At 40.3% G+C, this 21359-nt stretch overlaps 1 protein-coding gene across 5 annotated transcripts in view; it reads left to right on the top strand.

Annotated features, from left to right (window-relative positions):
- SEPTIN5 (septin 5) overlaps positions 1-21359 on the top strand; it is a 72588-nt gene that overhangs the window by 40151 nt on the left and 11078 nt on the right. For 2 of the 5 annotated variants that reach the window (XM_075275812.1, XM_075275818.1), the window contains exons 3-10: positions 153-227; positions 10496-10592; positions 11463-11549; positions 14851-14974; positions 15062-15196; positions 17907-18024; positions 18885-18986; positions 19165-19261. In XM_075275812.1, the coding sequence (XP_075131913.1) occupies positions 153-227; positions 10496-10592; positions 11463-11549; positions 14851-14974; positions 15062-15196; positions 17907-18024; positions 18885-18986; positions 19165-19261 (835 nt within the window). Of the gene's footprint in view, positions 1-152; positions 228-6437; positions 6578-10495; positions 10593-11462; positions 11550-14850; positions 14975-15061; positions 15197-17906; positions 18025-18884; positions 18987-19164; positions 19262-21359 lie in introns of those variants that run through there. The other 3 variants (XM_075275830.1, XM_075275826.1, XM_075275837.1) reach the window with 2 other exon arrangements.

Genomic DNA, 21359 nt, shown 5'->3' with positions numbered 1-21359 from the left:
ATATGTATGATATGGTTGACCAGTCCTGCTTAGTCTTATATCTATGCTAGGTTTAGTGCAAGCAGTGAGTGGCGGTGGATGTCATACCGTGCCCTCCTTCATTGATTTTTACCAAACAGTCTATGAAAGTCATGTTCTTTAATCTCTTGCAGACAGCAGGGTTTGATGGCTTCGGAAGTGGTTTGACATTGGGTTCTCATGAGGGCCGCCCTCAGACCCTTGCCACGGTAAGAAGACCCATGTCCACCTGCTCCTTGACTCTAGGTCATTATTTTGACCTTCACCTTTGACTGAGCACCTGTTTCCTCCCTGCACAGTTTTCTTTTCTTTTCCCTGAGGTTGTAATGCTGCACCGTGAATGGCTTCAGCATACAACCATCTCTCACCTAGCATGTTCACAACTATCTTCCGTAGTCGCAACTGAGCAACACCTTAGTGTTCACCCCACTTCACCCTAGATTTTCCTCTTGCCTTAGAGTGTGAGTCTTCCTTACCTTCCTATGGTGATATGTACCTTCCACTACTTTTCTATCCTTCCTTTTATTTTTACCTAATACTTTTTATTCCAGGTTATTTATTTTCTGTTACTACTGAACCATATATTGCACTTTCTCATAGGGTACATGCACATGATCAGGATTTATATGTGGAAAATCTTCACTGAATTCTATACAGAGTAATCCGCATGGAAGAGTTGTGCCAACTAGCATGGATTTCCAAACATGTACATGCAGATTTTAGTGAAGATTTTGAAGCCATTTTTTTTTTTCGTTTGTGCTGGGAAAATAAATAATAAATATTGGGTGCACAAGAACTAGAATATCTCATTGACCATAATACTAATGTATTAATTTATTATAGGGTGAGTTTTTCACATTAAAATCCACATATAATCCAGATCATGTGCATGTATCCTTATACTGTGATAATTTATAGTGAGTACTCTTTGTTTCTATACAGGTTTCATACAGTGTATTTGCTTGTAGGTCAAGAAAGAATGAATGGACAGCTTTCAAAATGCCGAGACTTTAGGCAATATTATTTGAGCTGTCTTATGAATTAGAGAGTAGAATTGATGCAATCCATGTGATTTTTATGTCATAACCATCCTGGGAATACAACAAAGATCTTTAAGATTACATACAAAGGCTCTAATGTCTCTTCAAACTGGTGTCTAGTGGTGCAGAAGATGTGGAATAGGAATAGGGGATTGTAGCTAGTGTTTCTGGGTGTTTTGAAGCTGGGTTGTGTCTGAGACACTGCTGTATAGTAGACGTTACAGTAGCACACATCATATAGGGTTACAGACACTGCTTGTGTCCCGTGTATGGTTCACAGTTGGGTGCAGGCATTCTCCCCTAGATTCAGTGCCTTTAGGAAGGAATGTCTCAACAATACAACATATTTTTGCAATTTTGTAAAAAAAATTTCTGTTGGATTTGTTTGTATTTACATAGAAAGATATAAAAAAATGGGATACATATGGAGGCACAGATAAGCTACATGCACCACCATGTTCAGCTTTGTACAGTATAAGGGTGTAAGGCAGCCATATACATGAGACCTAAGGCCCATTTTCCCTATACCAGTGATGGCTAACCTTTTCTTCTTGGTGTGTCAAAATTCGTATAAAAAACTCAGCTTGACTCGGGTGCCATGTCACATATGGAAAAATCCATAATTGTGTGATATATGTAGCTCTAGTAAAAAAATAAAAAAGAGTTATATTTTTGATATATGTATCAGCCAGCTAAGTCTATGACCACAACCAGAGTGGGAGACCTCGATTTCTTTATACTCCCCTTACTTTAGACCATGTCCCTTTTCTCATGTTGCACCTAATTACTATAAAACATGACTGTCAGGGCAGTATTGTATTGTCTTCATTTATTCAGGAAAGCAAGGAAGAAAATGTTAAAACACTCCACTCATCTGTATAGCTGTTTATTGTACATACAATAATACACACAAGGGTGCACAATGTTTTGTGGTTCAAGGAACACATTAAAGGGCCCGTTCACACGGAGTAAACACGCGTGTATTTTGGCAAAATACACGTGTAAAAATAAGACTCCCATTGACTTCAATGACATTTTTTTACACGTGTAAAGAAAACCAAGTCAAAATACACGTCCAAATACACATCAAAATACACGTGTAAAATGTCATTGAAGTCAATAGGAGTCTTATTTTTACACTTGTATTTTTTACACATGTACTTTGCCAAAATACACGCGCTTTTACTCTGTGTGAATGGGCCCTGCCGACGTGGAAACACAGCTTTTTTTTTTGTTGCAGATTTTTTTGCGGTTTTTAGGGGCAAAGCAGGAGTGGATTGAGCAGAAGGGAGAAGTATAAGAACATCCTATGTATGTACCATTACTTTTGTAGCCATTATTGGCTTTGGCTCAAAAAAATTGCAACAAAATCTGCAACAAAAAAAGCTGCGTTTACACAATGTGGGTCTCAGCCTTACACTGCATTTCTCCCAAGTGTATATGGGTATTCCTGTGTGAGACAACCTGGTAGTATATTGCATGAATATATAATAAGTTGGATAAGTTTACATCTCCATTAACTACAATGATGAGAACCACATCCATGCAAAATTCTCTTTCTCTCTAAAGTACTGAGCAGAGAGGAGTCCTGAAAATGGAGGAGCCAGAGATGTCCAATGGCATTGCCACAGCTGGCTTTAGGTTGTGCATTCTCTGTTTTTTGCATAGATAGAAAGATACCACACTATTCACATCATGTAACAGTGCTGCCCTCTATAGTATGATGGTTGCATTGCTGCAAAGTAATAGCTGGAATGAAATAACAAAACACAAAAAGCATATGCTAATATTGAAGCATGGCTTTACACGGTACAACCAAATACGGTAATTAGTGTAAGCACTTATGACATTACCAAATAACTGATCACATGATAACATTGTTTTTTCTAGGGTTATAGAGTAGTCTTTGTCTTTTCTATGAATAGAGATAAGAGACAAACCTGTCATCTCTACATTAACTTGCTGTAAATGCTGCCTATGTTTTGAGGATGGCACTAGGGAATGCAGTCACCGATGATTATTTTTCTCGGTATCTGTTCTCCGCTATTACCAGTCCCTACTACTATTGTTATCTTATTCATATATACAGGGCCAACATATATAGAGATTGTTATCGCGCATTGTCACGGTACTGTAGTCATTATAAGAAAGCAGGTGGGAACTGGTGACACATTTTGACAGTAACACAGAGTTCGGGATAGTTGAAGGTTGCCAGGGTTCTTTTTGGTCTAGTAATTTCACCAAGGTCCCTTATAGTGGTTGGACATCACTTAATAAGACTCTACTTGCACTAGAAGATGCCTAAAAATCTATAGAGCAGCCATTAAACTATGTACAGCCATTTCCTTACTGGTGGTGAGCTCCCCTAATTCTATGAGCTCTTGGCAGAGCCTAAATGGTGAGTGAGCCCCAGATAAACATTTCTCATGAACTATAGATTGTTTAGGCTCTGCTTTTGTGACCGCTGAAGCTCTTACCAAGAAATCATTGTATATATTTAGAAATTACTATTTTCTGTGGGAAAAGCAGCTGACTTATGAGTGTATACTGTGCAGCTTTTACATTTTAGGAATCTGACTATTTGTAGTATGTTTATAAGAAAAAAATCAGCGGCAGAATAAGTTATTTTAGTTCCCTGGGCAGTTTGAGCAAATTGTGCCCTCCTACCCCTAACTGTGTTTTAGAAGAGCCTTACTTTCTAATACCAGTAAAAGAAATGTAAAGGCATTGGACACAGACATGGCCAGAACATGTAAGTGTTTAATCCAGTGACGTACAGGTGACATCTTTTATGATTAGACGACTTCACAATTCAGCCCAGTCCATCATGGCAATTTCTCCTAAAGACTGCAAAGTTTACAGAGACATCTTTAGCCAGGGGTGTAACTATAGGGGTGCAGTAAAAGAAAGCCTTTCAGTGGCACTACTGTAAATTTGGATGCACAGGGTCCCAAGCCAATAATATGTAGAAAAGAATCTTGCACTCCTTCAATGTGTTACTGAAACAGGTTTATTATGTATATCAGTTCCAATTACATCTCACTCTCATGATAATGTACATTTAGTATTACACATAAAGGTTCTGAATCTGAAGGAAAATAGGAACACACAAAATATTACAATGATGGGTGTTTTTATTTTTTAATAATAAGTAAAGTAACATGACTGGACAACCTCTTTCATATAGACCTGATAAGGGACCACAAAATGAATACGGACCCAAACTAATATACACACCCAGATTAACATAAAGTACCTAAAGCAGACCCCGAAATAAATATATACAGACCACTAGTCAGACCCTAAAATTAATATAGACTCTAGATAATACCACAAAGTAAATACAGAACCCAAACTTAATACAAACCACAAACTAGACCACAATATTATTATATAACCACCGGACCCCCAAATTAACACAGACTCCATACCCCAAAATCAATAAAGGCTGCAAATCAGATCTGATATACAGTCCCCAGATCAGACTTCATATCCAACATCAATTGAATACAAACCGCAAAATTTTACAGATCCCAAATCAGAGCTCAAATTAATACAGACCCCAAATTATTAAAGACTGCATATCAGACTCCAAAGTAACATAGACCCCAAATAATATAATTATACTTCTTGCCAGGACAGTGCCTTCGCAGCACTGTGTTCTCCTCTCCCTTTATGTCAATAAGTTAGTGTGTGCTCCAGGCACCACACTAGGTTGTGTGCGCCGCCTACATTCTGACGCCATCTTGGGTCCCTGGTGCAGCGTCAGTGCTCTTACTAGATGAGGACCAGAGAGTCAGGACATTGCAAACCAGGCCAGGCCTCCTGTAACAATGAACACTTCTCACTAGTGTAGTCCTCCTTAGGGGGAGTTCACACGGAGTAAAGTGCCGCGTGATGTGGCACGTATACGCTGTGTGAGACTTTGCGGGCACTATTTTGCGGCCGCAAAATCATGGCCACAAAATAGCGCCGCGTATACGATCCCGGCTCCCATTGAAATCAATGGGAGCGTATACGGCCCGCAAAGTCTCACGGCGTATACGTGCCACATCACACAGTACTTTACTCTGTGTGAACTCCCCCTTAGTTAGGAATGCCACAATATTTTTTCCTAACTAATTTGTGCTTTTTTTAACCATTGGTGAGTTGGTTCCCTGGGCAGTCTCCTATTCTTTGTTCTGCATCATGTACGACAGGAGTTACACCGCAACACTTTTAGCCAAAGTAAGGGAATGTGTAAGGGAAAAACTGATACACTTCCCTAAATGCTACTTGTATGAATCCTTGCATAGAATAGAATATTTTTGCTTAGAGAAATATGAAAAGATTTGGGTAGAATATCATTGTCTATGTTTAGGCTGTATAGCCTTCCAACCACATTTTGGAACCTACAATAAATTGTTGTTGGGACTTTATCTTGGAAGCAAATTGGACAACACATTTCTTAGATGAAAGCCTGAACCAAAAATCTTAATTTTACAGTGCAGATTTGGTCTGCATTTTACATAATTTTTATAAGTCATAATCCAGAGTGCATGAAAGAAGATGTCTAAATGTCTTATGTGCTCTGTAATATACCAAGCTAGTTAGATCTCTGTATGCAACTATCTTTCTGCATCAGTCTCTGCTTCCTATGTTAGGCTTGGTTCACATCTGTTTTTTGGGCCATTCTATTTCCCTCTCCACATAAAAAATGCAGCAAGCAGCACTTTTCTCTCCGCATTTTTCGTACGGAAACCATACGGACCCCATTATAGTCTATGGGGTCCACGGGTTTCTTAAGGTAACCGCTTTTTTATGTGGATTAGATTTATTTTCGGGGGGTCCCCAAGAGAAATCTGTGAAACAGTGATCTATGTCTTCTATCTGGACTGATGTAGACAATTCCAGGACTCCAAGACACTTAAGAGTCATGTTTTTGGGGCACAATATACTGTGCCTAAAAAGTTGTTTTGTTGAATATTTGTGCTGTAAGAATTGTCACAGTATATTCTCCATGGAAGTAATTTTAGTTTAGTAAAAAGATTTCTCCTAGAGACAGAACAGACCTATCCTACCCAAAAAACACAACATCTAAAATATGATGGCAACAGTCTCTAAAGACCTCTCATAGATGTGTAATGCCCTAGAATAATAATGGCCTGCTGGCTGTGAAAGTTAACTCATTTAGTGCTGAGGCCAGGTTCGGTGGGGTTAATGGCCTCTTTCCTCTTCTGTCTCTCCCATTATCCGCCTTCTCTGCTGTTAATCTTCTTTCCAATGGGAAGTTACAGGAAATTCCAGAGCAGAGGCTGGGGAGGGCAGGCACACATGCTGTAGCTTACACACATACATATACATATGGTTGTGGTCAGTGGTGGGAGGGGTGGATGGGTGTGTGTATACTTGGCGAGGTAACTCTGTGCTAGCGGCTGTTGCTCGTGGGTATGGATGCCATCATAATTCAGGAACTTTTAGCCGAGAGATTGCTGTCTCCCAGAACCCTGACACAGAGAACTTACCCCATGAAACTAAAGGTAACTTAAGGGGTGCAACTGACAGGGCAGTGGGCGACAGGAAATAAGAGCATTGATCCTTAATTTAATACTTATTATGTGTGTCAATACATATGTCTACATGCTTTTGTATGTACGAAAGTTAACTCTCCGTGTGCCGCACTTTCACTTCAGCGTACAATGTTGCTCTTTGTTCCATAGTTTTAGTGCCTGCACCCAGACAGGTTTTATTTACACAGCTCTACCAGGTCTGGATACATTTGCTAATAAATAACTAGATAGACAGCCGAAGTAATGTACTGTACACAGGAAGAAGTGTGTGTATGAAGGGGATGGCGGAGCAACAAAGTGACAAGGGGACTATAAAATAACTGAAGTGAGAGAGGCGCACCAAGAATGTGAACAAGTACAGCAGCTGGCAGATGAAGAGACAGAAGCCTGCACGAGGAAGGAAATGAATGGGAACACTTTGGTCCAGGAGCTTATATACTGTCATATAGTTCACATAGGCGCCCCTTATATACAGATGACAGAACGTTCTAAGAGCTGAAAGGAAAGGAAAACATTTGATTTCACTTATTCTTTACTAATTCTATGAATAAATAGTGAAAGAAATATTATTCTACAATAGTAAACAAGCTATGCTATTATATACAGTACTTATATATTGTATACAGTGTAGCATGTAAAGCTAAGCCATTATATACTGCAGTGTCTGTCTATTGGTATTCTATAGGAAGACATCATAAATTACAAAATATGCGACCATGATGACTTTAGTAAAGTGTGGTGTGATTGACAAGATGTCATTGTCCTGCTATACTGCTATAAGTCTTTAACAGGGCTTCTTCTACACTGTGGATGTAAACTGATTTATGCTACTCCTTTGATACTGTAACATATCTATAGCAGTTGCAGAGGTAACAGTTATATCCATATGGGCCAAAAGGCTCTTCTGCCAGATAGCATCAGTGTTATAAGTGACACACAGCGAGTGGAGGGCCTACTACTGAATTTCACGATCCAGGGTCTTCAAGGTGTTCTTCAGACTAGCTGAAGAAGCTTTTTTGTAGCAGATTTTGCTGCGTTTTTTTTTTTTTTTTTAGCCAAAGCCAGGAGTGTACTGAGCAGAAGGTATAAGGACTTCCTATATATTTCCCATTCCTTTTGCATGCATTCTTGTCTTTGGCTCAAAAAACTACAACAAAATCTGCAAACATGATGCCCCAGCCTTAAAGGGGTATTCCCATGTCAGCCTTTCAGCCAGGCTGTGTGCAGTGCTTCTCACTTCCTGTATTTCTCTCCTCCATCTTGCTGAACACAGAACCATTCTGCAGGTCAGATAATATGTAGAGTCTTGTACAGAACAAACAAAGTATTATCTGTGTGTTTACATGGAGAGATAACTGACTTGGATTTATCAGATAACTCAATTATCTGAACAGATTGCACTGCAGTGAGTGGGTGACATCACTTGTCTTATAGGTCAGTGGTTATGGTAACGAAGTGTAAACAATGGGAGAAATAAATTAACATAACAAGCAAACAAAGCAGAATTTCTAAAGCAATATATTTAGGAAAAGGCTTCAATTTACATAAGCTTCCTGTATAGATAGGATCATTGAGATGGGAATACCCCTTTAATGTGGATGTATCTAAAAAAAAAAAACACTGTCTACCACCCTTTGTTCTTATTATATTTAATACTATGGAACACCCAACTAAAAACTTTGTCTCGCATTGCCAGCTGAAGTTGCAAGCAGGAGTGTATAGAGAAACTAGAGATAAATCTAACGGATATCAAGGGTCTGGATCAAGAATAAAAAAGTGCTATGAAGGCCTTGGATTAGTATTGTAATATTGATTAGTACAGTCCTATGAAAAAGTTTGGGCCCCCCTATTAATCTTAATCATTTTTTGTTCTAAATATTTTGGTGTTTGCAACAGCCATTTCAGTTTGATATATCTAATAACTGATGGACACAGTAATATTTCAGGATTGAAATGAGGTTTATTGTACTAACAGAAAATGTGCAATATGCATTAAACCAAAATTTGACTGGTGCAAAAGTATGGGCACCTCAACAGAAAAGTGACATTAATATTTAGTAGATCCTCCTTTTGTAAAGATAACAGCTTCTAGTCGCCTCCTGTAGCTTTTAATCAGTTCCTGGATCCTGGATGAAGGTATTTTGGACCATTCCTCTTTACAAAACAATTCAAGTTCAGTTAAGTTTGATGGTGGCCGACCATGGACAGCCCGCTTCAGATCATCCCACAGATGTTCAATGATATTCAGGTCTGGGGACTGGGATGGCCATTCCAGAACATTGTAATTGTTCCTCTGCATGAATTCCTGAGTTGATTTGGAGCGGTGTTTTGGATCATTGTCTTGCTGAAATATCCATCCCCGGGGTAACTTCAACTTCGTCACTGATTCTTGAACATTATTCTGAAGAATCTGCTGATACTGAGTGGAATCCATGCGACCCTCAACTTTAACAAGATTCCCGGTGCCGGCATTGGCCACACAGCCCCAAAGCATGATGGAACCTCCACCAAATTTTACAGTGGGTAGCATGTGTTTTTCTTGTAATGCTGTTTTTTTTGGACGCCATGCATAATGCCTTTTTGTATGACCAAACAACTCAATCTTTGTTTCATCAGTCCACAGGAACTTCTTCCAAAATGAAGCTGGCTTGTCCAAATGTGCTTCTGCATACCTCAGGCGACTCTGTTTGTGGTGTGCTTGCAGAAACGGCTTCTTTCTCATCACTCTCCCATACAGCTTCTCCTTGTGCAAAGTGCGCTGTATTTTTGACCGATGCACAGTGACACCATCTGCAGCAAGATGATGCTGCAGCTCTTTGGAGGTGGTCTGTGGATTGTCCTTGACTGTTCTCACCATTCTTCTTCTCTGCCTTTCTGATATTTTTCTTGGCCTGCCACCTCTGGACTTAACAAGAACTGTCCCTGTGGTCTTCCATTTCCTTACTATGTTCCTCACAGTGGAAACTGACAGGTTAAATCTCTGAGACAACTTTTTGTATCCTTCCCCTGAACAACTATGTTGGACAATCTTTGTTTTCAGATCATTTGAGAGTTGTTTTGAGTAGCCCATGATGCCACTCTTCAGAGGAGATTCAAATAGGAGAACAACTTGCAATTGGCCACCTTAAATACCTTTTCTCATGATTGGATACACCTGGCTATGAAATTCAAAGCTCAGTGAGGTTACAAAACCAATTTTGTGCTTCAGTAAGTCAGTAAAAAGTAGTTAGGAGTATTCAAATCAATAAAATGATAAGGGTGCCCATACTTTTGCACCAGTCAAATTTTGGTTTAATGCATATTGCACATTTTCTGTTAGTACAATAAACCTCATTTCAATCCTGAAATATTACTGTGTCCATCAGTTATTAGATATATCAAACTGAAATGGCTGCTGCAAACACCAAAATATTTAGAACTAAAAATGATTAAGATTAATAGGGGTGCCCAAACTTTTTCATAGGACTGTATATCCTTGTTACACAACTAAGTAGGTTCTTGCCTTTGATGTGCCTTTTTTCATATTTGGGGTGTGTTAACTCTTGGAGCAAGTTGCGAGTTTATCTCATCACTCTGCATAGCCCAAGAGGATAACATTGCTTTGTTTGGCTAATGACCAGAAAATTGTCTTAGAAATTCTTAGAAGACTGTGAAATCTGGCCATCTCCACATTTGAAGTTCAAAATGCATTTTTCTCTAGCAACATCACAAGAATTGGGTGAATGTAGCTTTGCCAGTCATATGTTATCTCATTAATACATTACTTCCAAATTGTTGAATGCTATAAAAATTGCTCAATTATTAGTTGGTGGACAGTAATAGGCATCTGGAGGTAGCCTGGTCTTCCACTTTTCTGGGCTTATCATTATAACTGTCTTCTTTACTTAGGATCAAGAAAAGCAATATGTTGGGTTTGCAACATTACCCAATCAGGTGCATCGGAAATCTGTGAAGAAGGGATTTGACTTCACTCTTATGGTGGCTGGTGAGTTGATCTGTCTTATATTGCTGCCCAAAACTAGCGTCCACTACAAAAGCCCTATTCATGTAACCCTTTATATATTCCTATTTGCAACATGTGGTCTTACATTAAAGTCACCATTATGGCTCGCATAGTAAATCTGATTTTTTCCTATAAAGTACATTACAGAAATCTGTAAGTGATTGTAATGTAACAATTCCGATATTGTCATTTGTGACTTTTAAAATTTTTACAAGTAAATTTAACAAGGTTACAAAATCCATGTATTCCTTTTATTTGCTGTCATACTACAAACACATTATAATCTTTGATGAGATGTATATATGCTGCTTAAAGAAATATGCTGTGAGGCTATATGACAAGATGGCGGCTGCATCCAGGATGGGTGCAAGAAGACACATGCTTGGCTTGCTATCAGAAGACAGCTCCCTAGAAACATAGCGCAAGACCGGGAGTAGCTGACTATATGTGGAACTGTTTATGCTTTTCTTTTACATAATCAAGATATACTACACCAATCAGCATTGAACATGAGGACTAATGTTACTATGTTTCTTTTTTTTGTGCTTGCTGCTATATTAACCCCATGTTGCTTTAATAAAGTGCGCCGCAAAATAGCGCCGCGTGTACGGTACCGGCTCCCATTGAAAACAATGGGAGCGTATACGGCCCGCAAAAGATCCCGCGGCGTGTACGTACCAAATGATGAGCCACAATACTCCGTGTGAACCCGGCCTAACACGTATTTGCATTATATGTTGGTCTAACTACAAGTGAAGTTCAGATATCTGTATCTACTTATTAAAATATGAATTTACTGCATATTGGTGAAAACTGTTTTAGTAAACCCCTCTTATATCTTGTGTCTTTCAGGTGAATCCGGCCTAGGGAAGTCTACCTTGGTGAACAGTCTGTTCCTGACAGATCTCTACAAGGACAGGAAGTTGCTTAATGCAGAAGGTATAATGTTTTCCTTCCTCTTCTTTTCCTTAAAACATGTTACATTATGTACTTCTGCTATCTTTGTTATCTATAAATGCAGATATTATTGTCTGGGATATTCATTTGTTTTTTAGTGGTTTGCATAACAGTGGGAATTGAGTACTGACCGATAGCATCTACATTTACAGAAAGTGATCACTTGCTTTCATAATATATGTACAAATAGGGCTGGGCAATTCATCAAAATATAAGCACAACCAACCAATACTCTGGATAACCGACATGATTTTGTGCATCGGTTTATCATTTTGTGTTCGGTTATTTCAGTGTCATCATTACGGTATTCGCAAGCTTTTGTTTGTATTTTCATTCAGACCAAAAACATCGGAACATGAACTGCTGTTATACACTGGGGTCTCTTCAGACCCCATGGAACAGTTTAACATAGTCACAATTGCGTCTTTGCTTCATGACACCACATTACTGCTGATGCCCAATCAGAGGCCTCAGTGGTCCCATACGTCCTTCAGCAGGCCTGAAGAAAACCAGGAGCCGCGCCAGAGCCCAGGGGTGGTGAGTAAACTCCTCTGGGCCTCCACAAATTATGCTCTGGGATCTGAAAAGACCAAAGAGTATAATAGCTGTTTGGTTTCTGACACTTTAGGTCTTAAAGGGATCCTATCATTGAGAATGAATTTTTTGTGGGTCACATGTTGGAATAGCCTTAAGAAAGGCTATTCGTCTCGTACCTTTAGATGTCTTCTCCGGGCCGCTGTTCCGCAGAAATACTGTTTTTTGCCAGTATGCAAATGAGTTCTCTCGCAGCACTGGGGGTGGGCCCCAGCACTCAAACAGCACTGGGGGCATCCCCAATGCTGCCAGAGAACTCTACAGCGCCGCCTTCATCTTCTTCAGGAATGTCATCTTCCTGTATCTTCCTCCGGCGCAGGCTTTGAAACTTGTAGGCCTCGGGCAGAGCCGTCTGCACTTGCCCACATGCCACAAGAAAATGGACGCTTACTTACTGTGTAAGCAGCCATTTTTTTTGTGGCCGCGGGCATGCACAATAGGCTCTGTCCGAGGCCTACAAGTTTCACAGGAAGATGACATTCCTGAAGAAGATGGAGGCGGCGCTGGAGAGTTCTCTGGCAGCATTGGGGACGCCCCCAGTGCTGTTTGAGCACTTGGGCCCGCCCCCAGTGCTGTGAGAGAACTCATTTGCATACCAGTGAAAACCGGTATTTCTACGGAACGGCGTCCCGGAGAAGACATCTAAATGTAGGCGACGAATAGCCTTTCTTAAGGCTATTCCAACGTGTGACCGACAAAAAAATTCATTCTCAATGATAGGATCCCTTTAACAAAACTGCCAGGTGAACCTTGCGAGACAAATCTCGCAAGATTCAGCCAACCCATACTTTAATAGGGGCATGGCTTGTAAAAGGGGCATAATATAATAATAAACGTTAATCGTAATCGAGGTGAACTGCTCATTAAATAGCAATTTTGATTTAGATTATAATCGCCCAGTCCTATGTGCAATTTAATAAAGTTTCTGCATCACTTTTGTCTTTTGTAATATTACTCTTGTGCCTTCTCATACTGTGCTGTGGAAATGTAATAAATGTGTTGCTTGTATTAGTTCATTTCAAGAAGTTGCTACTAAGTCTGTACATTAAAGCTACAAAGACTTTGGTATTTGGCAAGCTGGCGTCTGCCACAGGAAGTGATGCTAGATGCATTTTCCCAGGAGATCTGCAGAGCTGGATTTCAGCTGTGAAGACTTCTCATTGCTTGTGGTTGTGTTTTCTTCAGCTGTGAAACCATTTCAATATGATATGACGCAGTCCGCTTCCTCACCAGAGCAACACAGTTTAATACATTACACAGTTCTGCCACTTATTTTGTAACACACAACAATATTTTTGTCATTGTGAAGATTTTTAATATGTGTTTTTGTATGCTAGAACATTATTTACAAAGTCTAAGTGTACTAGTGTTGGGATGTGAGGCTTTCCTCTTTTCTGCTGTCAGCCCATTAGCCTAATACCTTTTTCACACAAAAGTGCGAAATTGCAGTGTGATAAAGAGCTTATCTATAACATGGGCTTAGGTTGAATTATGCAGAACTAAAACTTGCATTGACCCTCTCTTTCTCAACTGCTTAACCAAAATCTGTGTGACATTTTCAGGAGTGATTTGACAAATTTAGGCTAAGGCCCTACATTGTGTAAATGCATGTTTTTTGTTGTTACAGATTTTACTGTGGTCTTTTGAGTAGAATTAACTGAAGGGAAATGTTTAAGAGCTTCCTTTATATTTTCCATTCCTTATGTAGCCACTCCTGACTTTGGCTCAAAAAATAACAACAAAATATGCAACAAAAAAAAGGCTGCCTTTCCACAGCCTAAGGGCTCGTTCACACGGTGTAACGTGCCGCGTGATGTGGCACGTGTACGCCGCGTGACCCTTTGCATGCCGTACACGCTCCCATTCATTTCAATGGGAGCGGGGATCGTATGCGCCACGCTAGTTTGCGGCCGTGAATAAATGCACGGCCGCAAACTAGCGCGGCGCATACGATCCCCGCTCCCATTGAAATGAATGGGAGCGTGTACGGCACGCAAAGGGTCACGCGGCGTACACGTGCCACATCACGCGGCACGTTACACCGTGTGAACGAGCCCTTAGCCTTAATGTGACCATTAAGGGGTTAAAGGTGTTGTACTACAGACACTTAAGGTTTAAGCATTGCTTGACCAGTGGGGACTACTGACCTTCCAGTGATCACAGGATTGAGGTATCCAGAGACCCTTTTTTGAATAGAATGTTTGTTGGTCGCACTTCCCTGATGCTGCTTTCAGCTGTAAGGCACTGTTCTCACCTGTCTTCAGGGGGCAAAGTTGAATAGAGCAGCAGTGGACATACATGATTGCTTCTCCATGTAAATGTGGGAACTGGAGCCTCTAGTTCTTGTCCTTACCAATCAGACACTTATCAGCTATCCTATGGATACGGGGAAAGTCTTGCTCATGATACCCCTTAAAGGTGCCCACATAACACTGCCTGATTATTTTCTGCATGAGAATGCCCAGTCAGTAAATTAGTGAGCAAAGCTTATTATATGCTGCTGCCTTTTCACTACGTGAATGTTGGATTACAAGGGGCCCAGAGCACCAGGGCTGGTTGTGCCCACTTCTTAGTAGTAACACATGGTGCACCCACTAGAACTGTTTAGGTTGCACCCCCCCAATTCTGACCCTTTTTATCAGTTGTTTCTCAAACCCATATTATTCTGTTTCTATTGGTTTGTATCTAGAAAGGATAAACCAAACAGTAGAGATTGTGAAGCACACGGTGGACATTGAAGAGAAGGGTGTAAAGCTGAAGCTAACCATTGTGGATACTCCAGGCTTTGGAGACGCAGTGAACAACACAGAGTGGTAAGAGAATTTCCCCCAGAGTGGTGGTCAGTGCTGATGGACAACGTATGTAAGAACTCTAACCTAAGATGCTTTTTCTTGGAGCAGCTGGAAGGCCATCACTGACTACATAGACCAACAGTTTGAACAATACTTTCGAGATGAGAGTGGACTGAACCGAAAAAACATCCAGGATAACAGAGTGCACTGCTGCTTGTACTTCATCTCACCTTTTGGACACGGGTGAGGAGAATACTCGTCATTAACCCTATAAACTCAGTCTTTAATTGGATAACGATGGAGTCATTTATGAAAACGAGTGTAAATAAGAACAGTAAAGTTGCCATGGTAACCTCTCAGATTCCAAGGATGATAGCAAGCGACTAATACGTTTCCATGGTTAGCGCCACTGGTTTTCTCCTTATACATCTATATATTTCCGGGGGTGTAGATATCTGTCAAGACACTAGAAATATTCATAATTAATTCCCTTGTTAAAATTTACAGCTGAGCAGATCTTTTTTTTTTTTTTAACCATAGTTATAACTACGAATGATCAGTGAGGGTCTGACCTCTGATCCCTCCACCTTTCCTACAACAAGGGGCATGCTGCCATATTGGATTGCTTTGTGATGACAAGAACTTTGTTATTAGAACATCTGCCTCATTTTTACTGTAGGGATGTTTTTAAATTTAGATAATAATTATCCAGATTGTATTTAGATATTATTAGTAGTAGTAGTACTAATAGCTAATTTATTATTATTATTATTATTAGATAGAGCCAGTGTATTCTAAAGCACTTTATAATCATAAGGGTCATGTACAACAAAGTAAGACATTACAGAGTAATAAATATATAAAACAACCAGACCAAGGGCCCTGACCACAAGAGCTTACAATCTGTAAGAGGTGACACAAAAGGGAAAAGTTCTCGTTCAGCCATCCATTTTTTTAAGACAAGCAACAAGCATGAGCGGGTCACCAGATAGATACAGTGTTGGCCAAAAGTATTGGCACCCCTGCAATTCTGTCAGATAATACTCATGTTCTTCCAGAAAATGATTGCAAGCACAAACTCTTTGGTATTAATATCTTCATTTATTTTGCTTGCAATGAAAAAACACAAAAGAGAATGGAAAAAAAAGTCAAATCATTGATCATTTTCCACAAAACTCCAAAAATGGGCCGGACAAAAGTATTGGCACCCTCAGCCTAATACTTGGTAGCACAACCTTTAGACAAAATAACTGCGAACAACCGCTTCCGGTAACCATCAGTGAGTTTCTTACAATGCTCTGCTGGAATTTTAGACCATTCTTCTTTGGCAAACTGCTCCAGGTCCCTGAGATGTGAAGGGGGCCTTCTCCAAACTGCCATTTTGAGATCTCTCCACAGGTGTTCTATGGGATTCAGGTCTGGACTCATTGTTGGCCACTTTAGAAGTCTCCAGTGCTTTCTCTCAAACCATTTTCTAGTGCTTTTTGAAGTGTGTTTTGGGTCATTGTCCTGCTGGAAGACCCATGACCTCTGAGGGAGACCCAGCTTTCTCAAACTGGGCCCTACATTATGCTGCAAAATTTGTTGGTAGTCTTCAGACTTCATAATGCCATGCACACGGTTAAGCAGTCCAGTGCCAGAGGCAGCAAAGCAACCCCAAAACATCAGGGAACCTCCGCCATGTTCGACTATATGGTCCGTGTTTTTTTTCTTTGAAGGCCTCTTTTTTTTCCCCTGTAAACTCTATGTTGATGCCTTTTCCCAAAAAGCTCTACTTTTGTCTCATCTGACCAGAGAACATCCTTCCAAAACGTTTTTGGCTTTCTCAGGTACGTTTTGGCAAACTCCAGCCTGGCTTTTTTATGTCTCTGGGTAAGAAGTGGGGTCTTCCTGGGTATCTTACCATACAGTCCCTTTTCATTCAGACGCCGTCGGATAGTAAGGGTTGACACTGTTGTACCCTCGGACTGCAGGGCAGCTTGAACTTGTTTGGATGTTAGTCGAGGTTCTTTATCCACCATCTGCACAATCTTGCGTTGAAATGTCTTGTCAATTTTTCTTTTCCGTCCACATCTAGGAAGGTTAGCCACAGTGCCATGGGCTTTAAACTTCTTGATGACACTGCGCAAGGTAGACCCAGGAACATTCAGGTCTTTGGAGATGGACTTTCAGCCTTGAGATTGCTCATGCTTCCTCACAATTTTGCTTCTCAAGTCCTCAGACAGTTCTTTGGTCTTCTTTCTTTTCTCCATGCTCAATGTGGTACACACAAGGACACAGGACAGAGGTTGAGTCAACTTTAATCCATTTCAACTGGCTGCAAGTTTGATTTAGTTATTGTCAGCGCCTGTTAGGTGCCTCAGGTAAGTAACAGGTGATGTTAATTACACAAATTAGAGAAGCATCACATGATTTTTCATACAGTGCCAATACTTTTGTCCATCCCCTTTTTTATGTTTGGTGTGGAATTATATCCAATTTGGCTTTTTGGCAATTCTTTTTGTGGTTTTCCATTGAAGACAAATTAAATGAAGATAATAATACCAAAGAATTTGTGATTGCAATCTTTTTCTGGAAGAAAATGAGTATTATCTGACAGAATAGCAGGGGTGCCAATACTTTTGGCCAACACTGTATTGCATATATAATAAGATATAAGATTATATGACTTAGATCGGATGATGCCAGGCATTTTTACAACTTGATAGGGTCTGGCTAGGCACTGTAGGTGATAAATAGAGCATATCTGTTTCTCCATCAGGATCTGCTGTATATTAAATAATGCATACACTTATTTTCCCACAGTAGAATCCATTACAAGTACACTGTAATGTTACAGAGAACCTGTATGAGGCATCCCGGGGAGCACATCTACGTCACGCTGAGAAGCCCTGCATTAGCTGATAAGAATCCATTAGCTGACCTCTCTGTGCTTTCTTTCTATTTGCTTCAGGCTGCGGCCAGTGGATGTGGCTTTTATGAAAGCTCTGCATGAGAAGGTTAACATTGTTCCTCTGATCGCCAAAGCCGACTGTCTGGTACCCAATGAGATCAGGAAGCTGAAAGAAAGAGTGAGTTTTATTGAAGAATTGGAGTTGTTAATAACTATATAGTGCAAAAGAAATATTGTAGCGGGCTTGGGTAATAGTAATCTGCTACTAGTAATAGTCACTGTACTGGTATTCCTAGTTCTCTTCCATCAGGTTTTTCCATTGCGTTTTGATGACCAGGCCAGTGAGGTGAATTCTGACAGACCCATTTAAGAGGGAGCATAAGAGAACGCCAACCCAACCATTCATTCCATGAGGTTCCATGTGTGGCTATTGCCTCAGGCAACTTCATTGCAGTCGCAGGCCTGGGCCTTGTGTTTGGCACTTCTGCTTTAAATAGTCCAATAGATATATCATTTCCTCGAAAAATAAGCTTTTGGGAACATGCAAATGAGGGTCAAGTGCAATGGGGTGTGCTGGAGCCTCCGAGAGCTTTGTTTAGGTTTGGGATTCTTGGTGACAGACTCCATTAGAATTGTTTTCTGAGAACATCGTATTGATAGCCCATTAACTCAGTACTCCTTCTGGGCAACTCTTTCAAGGCAGGTTAGCACTGTGGCTCCTTCACTGTTTAAACTGGCATTATTGCATTTTTGGAAACCTATATAAGGCTAAGGCCACATGTAGTATATAGTACCGAAAAAGACTGTATTTACTGCTTTTCATACTATGTTTTGAATTCTTGGCAAAAGTGTGGGTTTCAGCTACATAGAGCATTAGCCACAAATCACCATCACTTTGAAGGGGTGGCAGTGATAAAGTGTTACGGCCCTTTCACTTCAGTAGCACAGGGGTGTCCTTCTAATGAAACTGTTGGACTTTGTGCATTATATTGTCATATTACGACATATTTTTATGAACACCTTACTCTTCTTTTTCAGGTAAGAGAAGAGATTGAAAAGTTTGGAATAAAAGTCTATCAGTTCCCAGAATGTGATTCAGATGAAGATGATGACTTTAAACAACAGGACAAGGAGCTGAAGGTGAACAGAACAGGATATCTTGCTTTATGTTTTCTCCCTAATAAAAGTAATTCTAGTATACTACATACAATGCTCACAACGTGCGGGTGCAGTATGGTTTCCACCTACCTGGTCCTACTGCTTTTAAATAAGATTTTTATGTTTGTAAGGGAAATGCTCATTTCCTTTTCTGTTACAGGAGAGTGCACCTTTTGCTGTAATTGGAAGCAACACAGTGGTAGAGGCTAAAGGTCAGAGGGTACGAGGTCGTCTGTATCCTTGGGGGATAGTGGAAGGTAAGTTAGGTTTCTAGTGTTTCTGACAGTGTAAAGATTTTCAATTTGTCATAGATTCTATGAGTGTTTTCAGAAATAGTGAAAAATATATTTTTATCCCTTTATGATCCTTATTTTTGTATGTTTTTATTAAGATATATGCAAATATATTTTGTTTACTCAAGGATATTTCTGCTCATGTACCTTTAAATGGCCAAGAGCTGCTGAGTGACAAGCAAGGTGTTAAATTCTGTATACAGCACCTCTAAACTGAGTTGCGCAAAATCTAAAGAAGCCAAGACACTGCGCAGTTCCATTGTAGTGCGTGGATTTATGCAAGATGCATGGGACAGTGGAAAAAATTCCTTCAACTCATCTGCTGCATGTGAACATATTCTTTATTATTTGCTGTTCAACTCTCGGGTAGTTTTCATACATGAAACCAATTATTTCAAAAGTGTATTGTATTGTAAGCAGCCATTTTCTTGTGGCCGGCAGGCATGTACAGTCGGCTTTGCCCGAGGCCTAGGTGTTTGAAGCCAGCGCCGGAGAAAGACGCGTGAAGAGGACGTTCCTGAAGAAGATGGAGACAGCGCTGGAGAGTTCTCTCGCAGCATAGGGGATGCCCCCAGTGCTGTTTGAGCGCTGGGGCCCGCCCCTAGTGCTGCGAGAAAACTCATTTGCATACAGACGAAAACTGGGATTTATACCGAATGGCGGCGCGGAGAAGATATCTAAAGGTAGGAAAACAATAGCTTTTCTTAAGGCTACTCTGACGTGTTAGTGAGAAAAAATTGAGTTTTAATGCTAGGATGCCTTTAAATTACAATAAGAAGCAGGGATGGATGCAAGATTTTGTAAAGGTCTTGAACATGGACACACTTTCATACTATACCATCACTAAAAAAAATGCTAACAGACAAGGCACTTATATGTTTATTACAACATTTATGTCTACTAATGGTTGCATCTATATATGTGTCAGAGTGTATAGTATATGTACTTATGTATATGCCTATGTGTGTCACCGTATAAATGTATGAACCTCCATCTTTACAAAATCCTATATAGACCTCTGCATCATGAGGAAAAGGGTGCTGTTACAGATTTTACTTTGTGGCCTAGGAGCTTCATTTATAACTGTTGTCAGGGTCTGGGGTTGCTAGGTGGGGTGGCATAGTCACACAAGTCCAGTTTCTTTAGTCCAAAACAAAGGTAGAGTTTATTTTCACTCAAAAATGTAGTCCAACAACAAAAGGAAACAATAAAAAAATAAATACCTGCCCGGCTAGGCTCTAACTGAACATGGAATAGGTTACCTCACCTAGAGTAACAGAAATCCAAAAGCCAGTAGAATCACTCAGGACACAACTCCAAAAATATGACCTCTCTGTTTGGCACTCCAACCAAGCTCTGCCCAAAGTCTGCCGCTGGAGCTGACGTCTTAAGCTTCCCTTGATGAGCAGACTCTCTGCAGCTGAGTCGTTGCCGGAACATTCCCAAAGTGTGGACTGGAGTGGGGTAGAATGACAGGTCCCACTACCAACTTACCTGCCATTCCTAAAAATCCAGCCCAATACTGAGCATTTACCAAAATGCTCAGCATACGAAAGTTGTCTGCTGAGAACAAACATTCCCGGAGTTTTCTCATCTCACCCACCTTAGTAGTCTGGGTGAGATGTACACCCCCTCCATTACCTGACCAGCCATCGGCTTACACTGTCTATACTACACAAGTAACCCAAAAAGCCTAGATTCACACAACTGAGTTTCACTTATGTTTGCCAGATTTACCAGCCTGAACATCATACTTAGACAGATCCTTCTATATAATAGTTATCTATTATGCCATTAGTCCCTACATCCAAGCGATATATATTTAGCTGGGAAGCAGAGACTCCTAATATAAACTATAACTGTAATGTTAGAAGTCCCTATAACTAGGAGTCCCTCTCCTGGCATGATGTTCAGGCTGCTAAATCTGGTGAAGGTGAAACATGGTCATGTGAATGTAGGGAAATCAGACAATTGTGTCTGCGAGCTGGAATGACCTAAGTCACATTGTATATTTGAAAAACAGGATTTACAGAGGCTACATTTAAAAGGCGTAACAAGAAAA

The sequence above is a fragment of the Leptodactylus fuscus genome, chromosome 1 (genome assembly GCF_031893055.1).
Source record: "Leptodactylus fuscus isolate aLepFus1 chromosome 1, aLepFus1.hap2, whole genome shotgun sequence".
Lineage (NCBI taxonomy): Eukaryota > Metazoa > Chordata > Amphibia > Anura > Leptodactylidae > Leptodactylus > Leptodactylus fuscus.
Note: the sequence above shows the minus strand (reverse complement) of the source record. Positions and strands in the feature narration are given on the sequence as shown.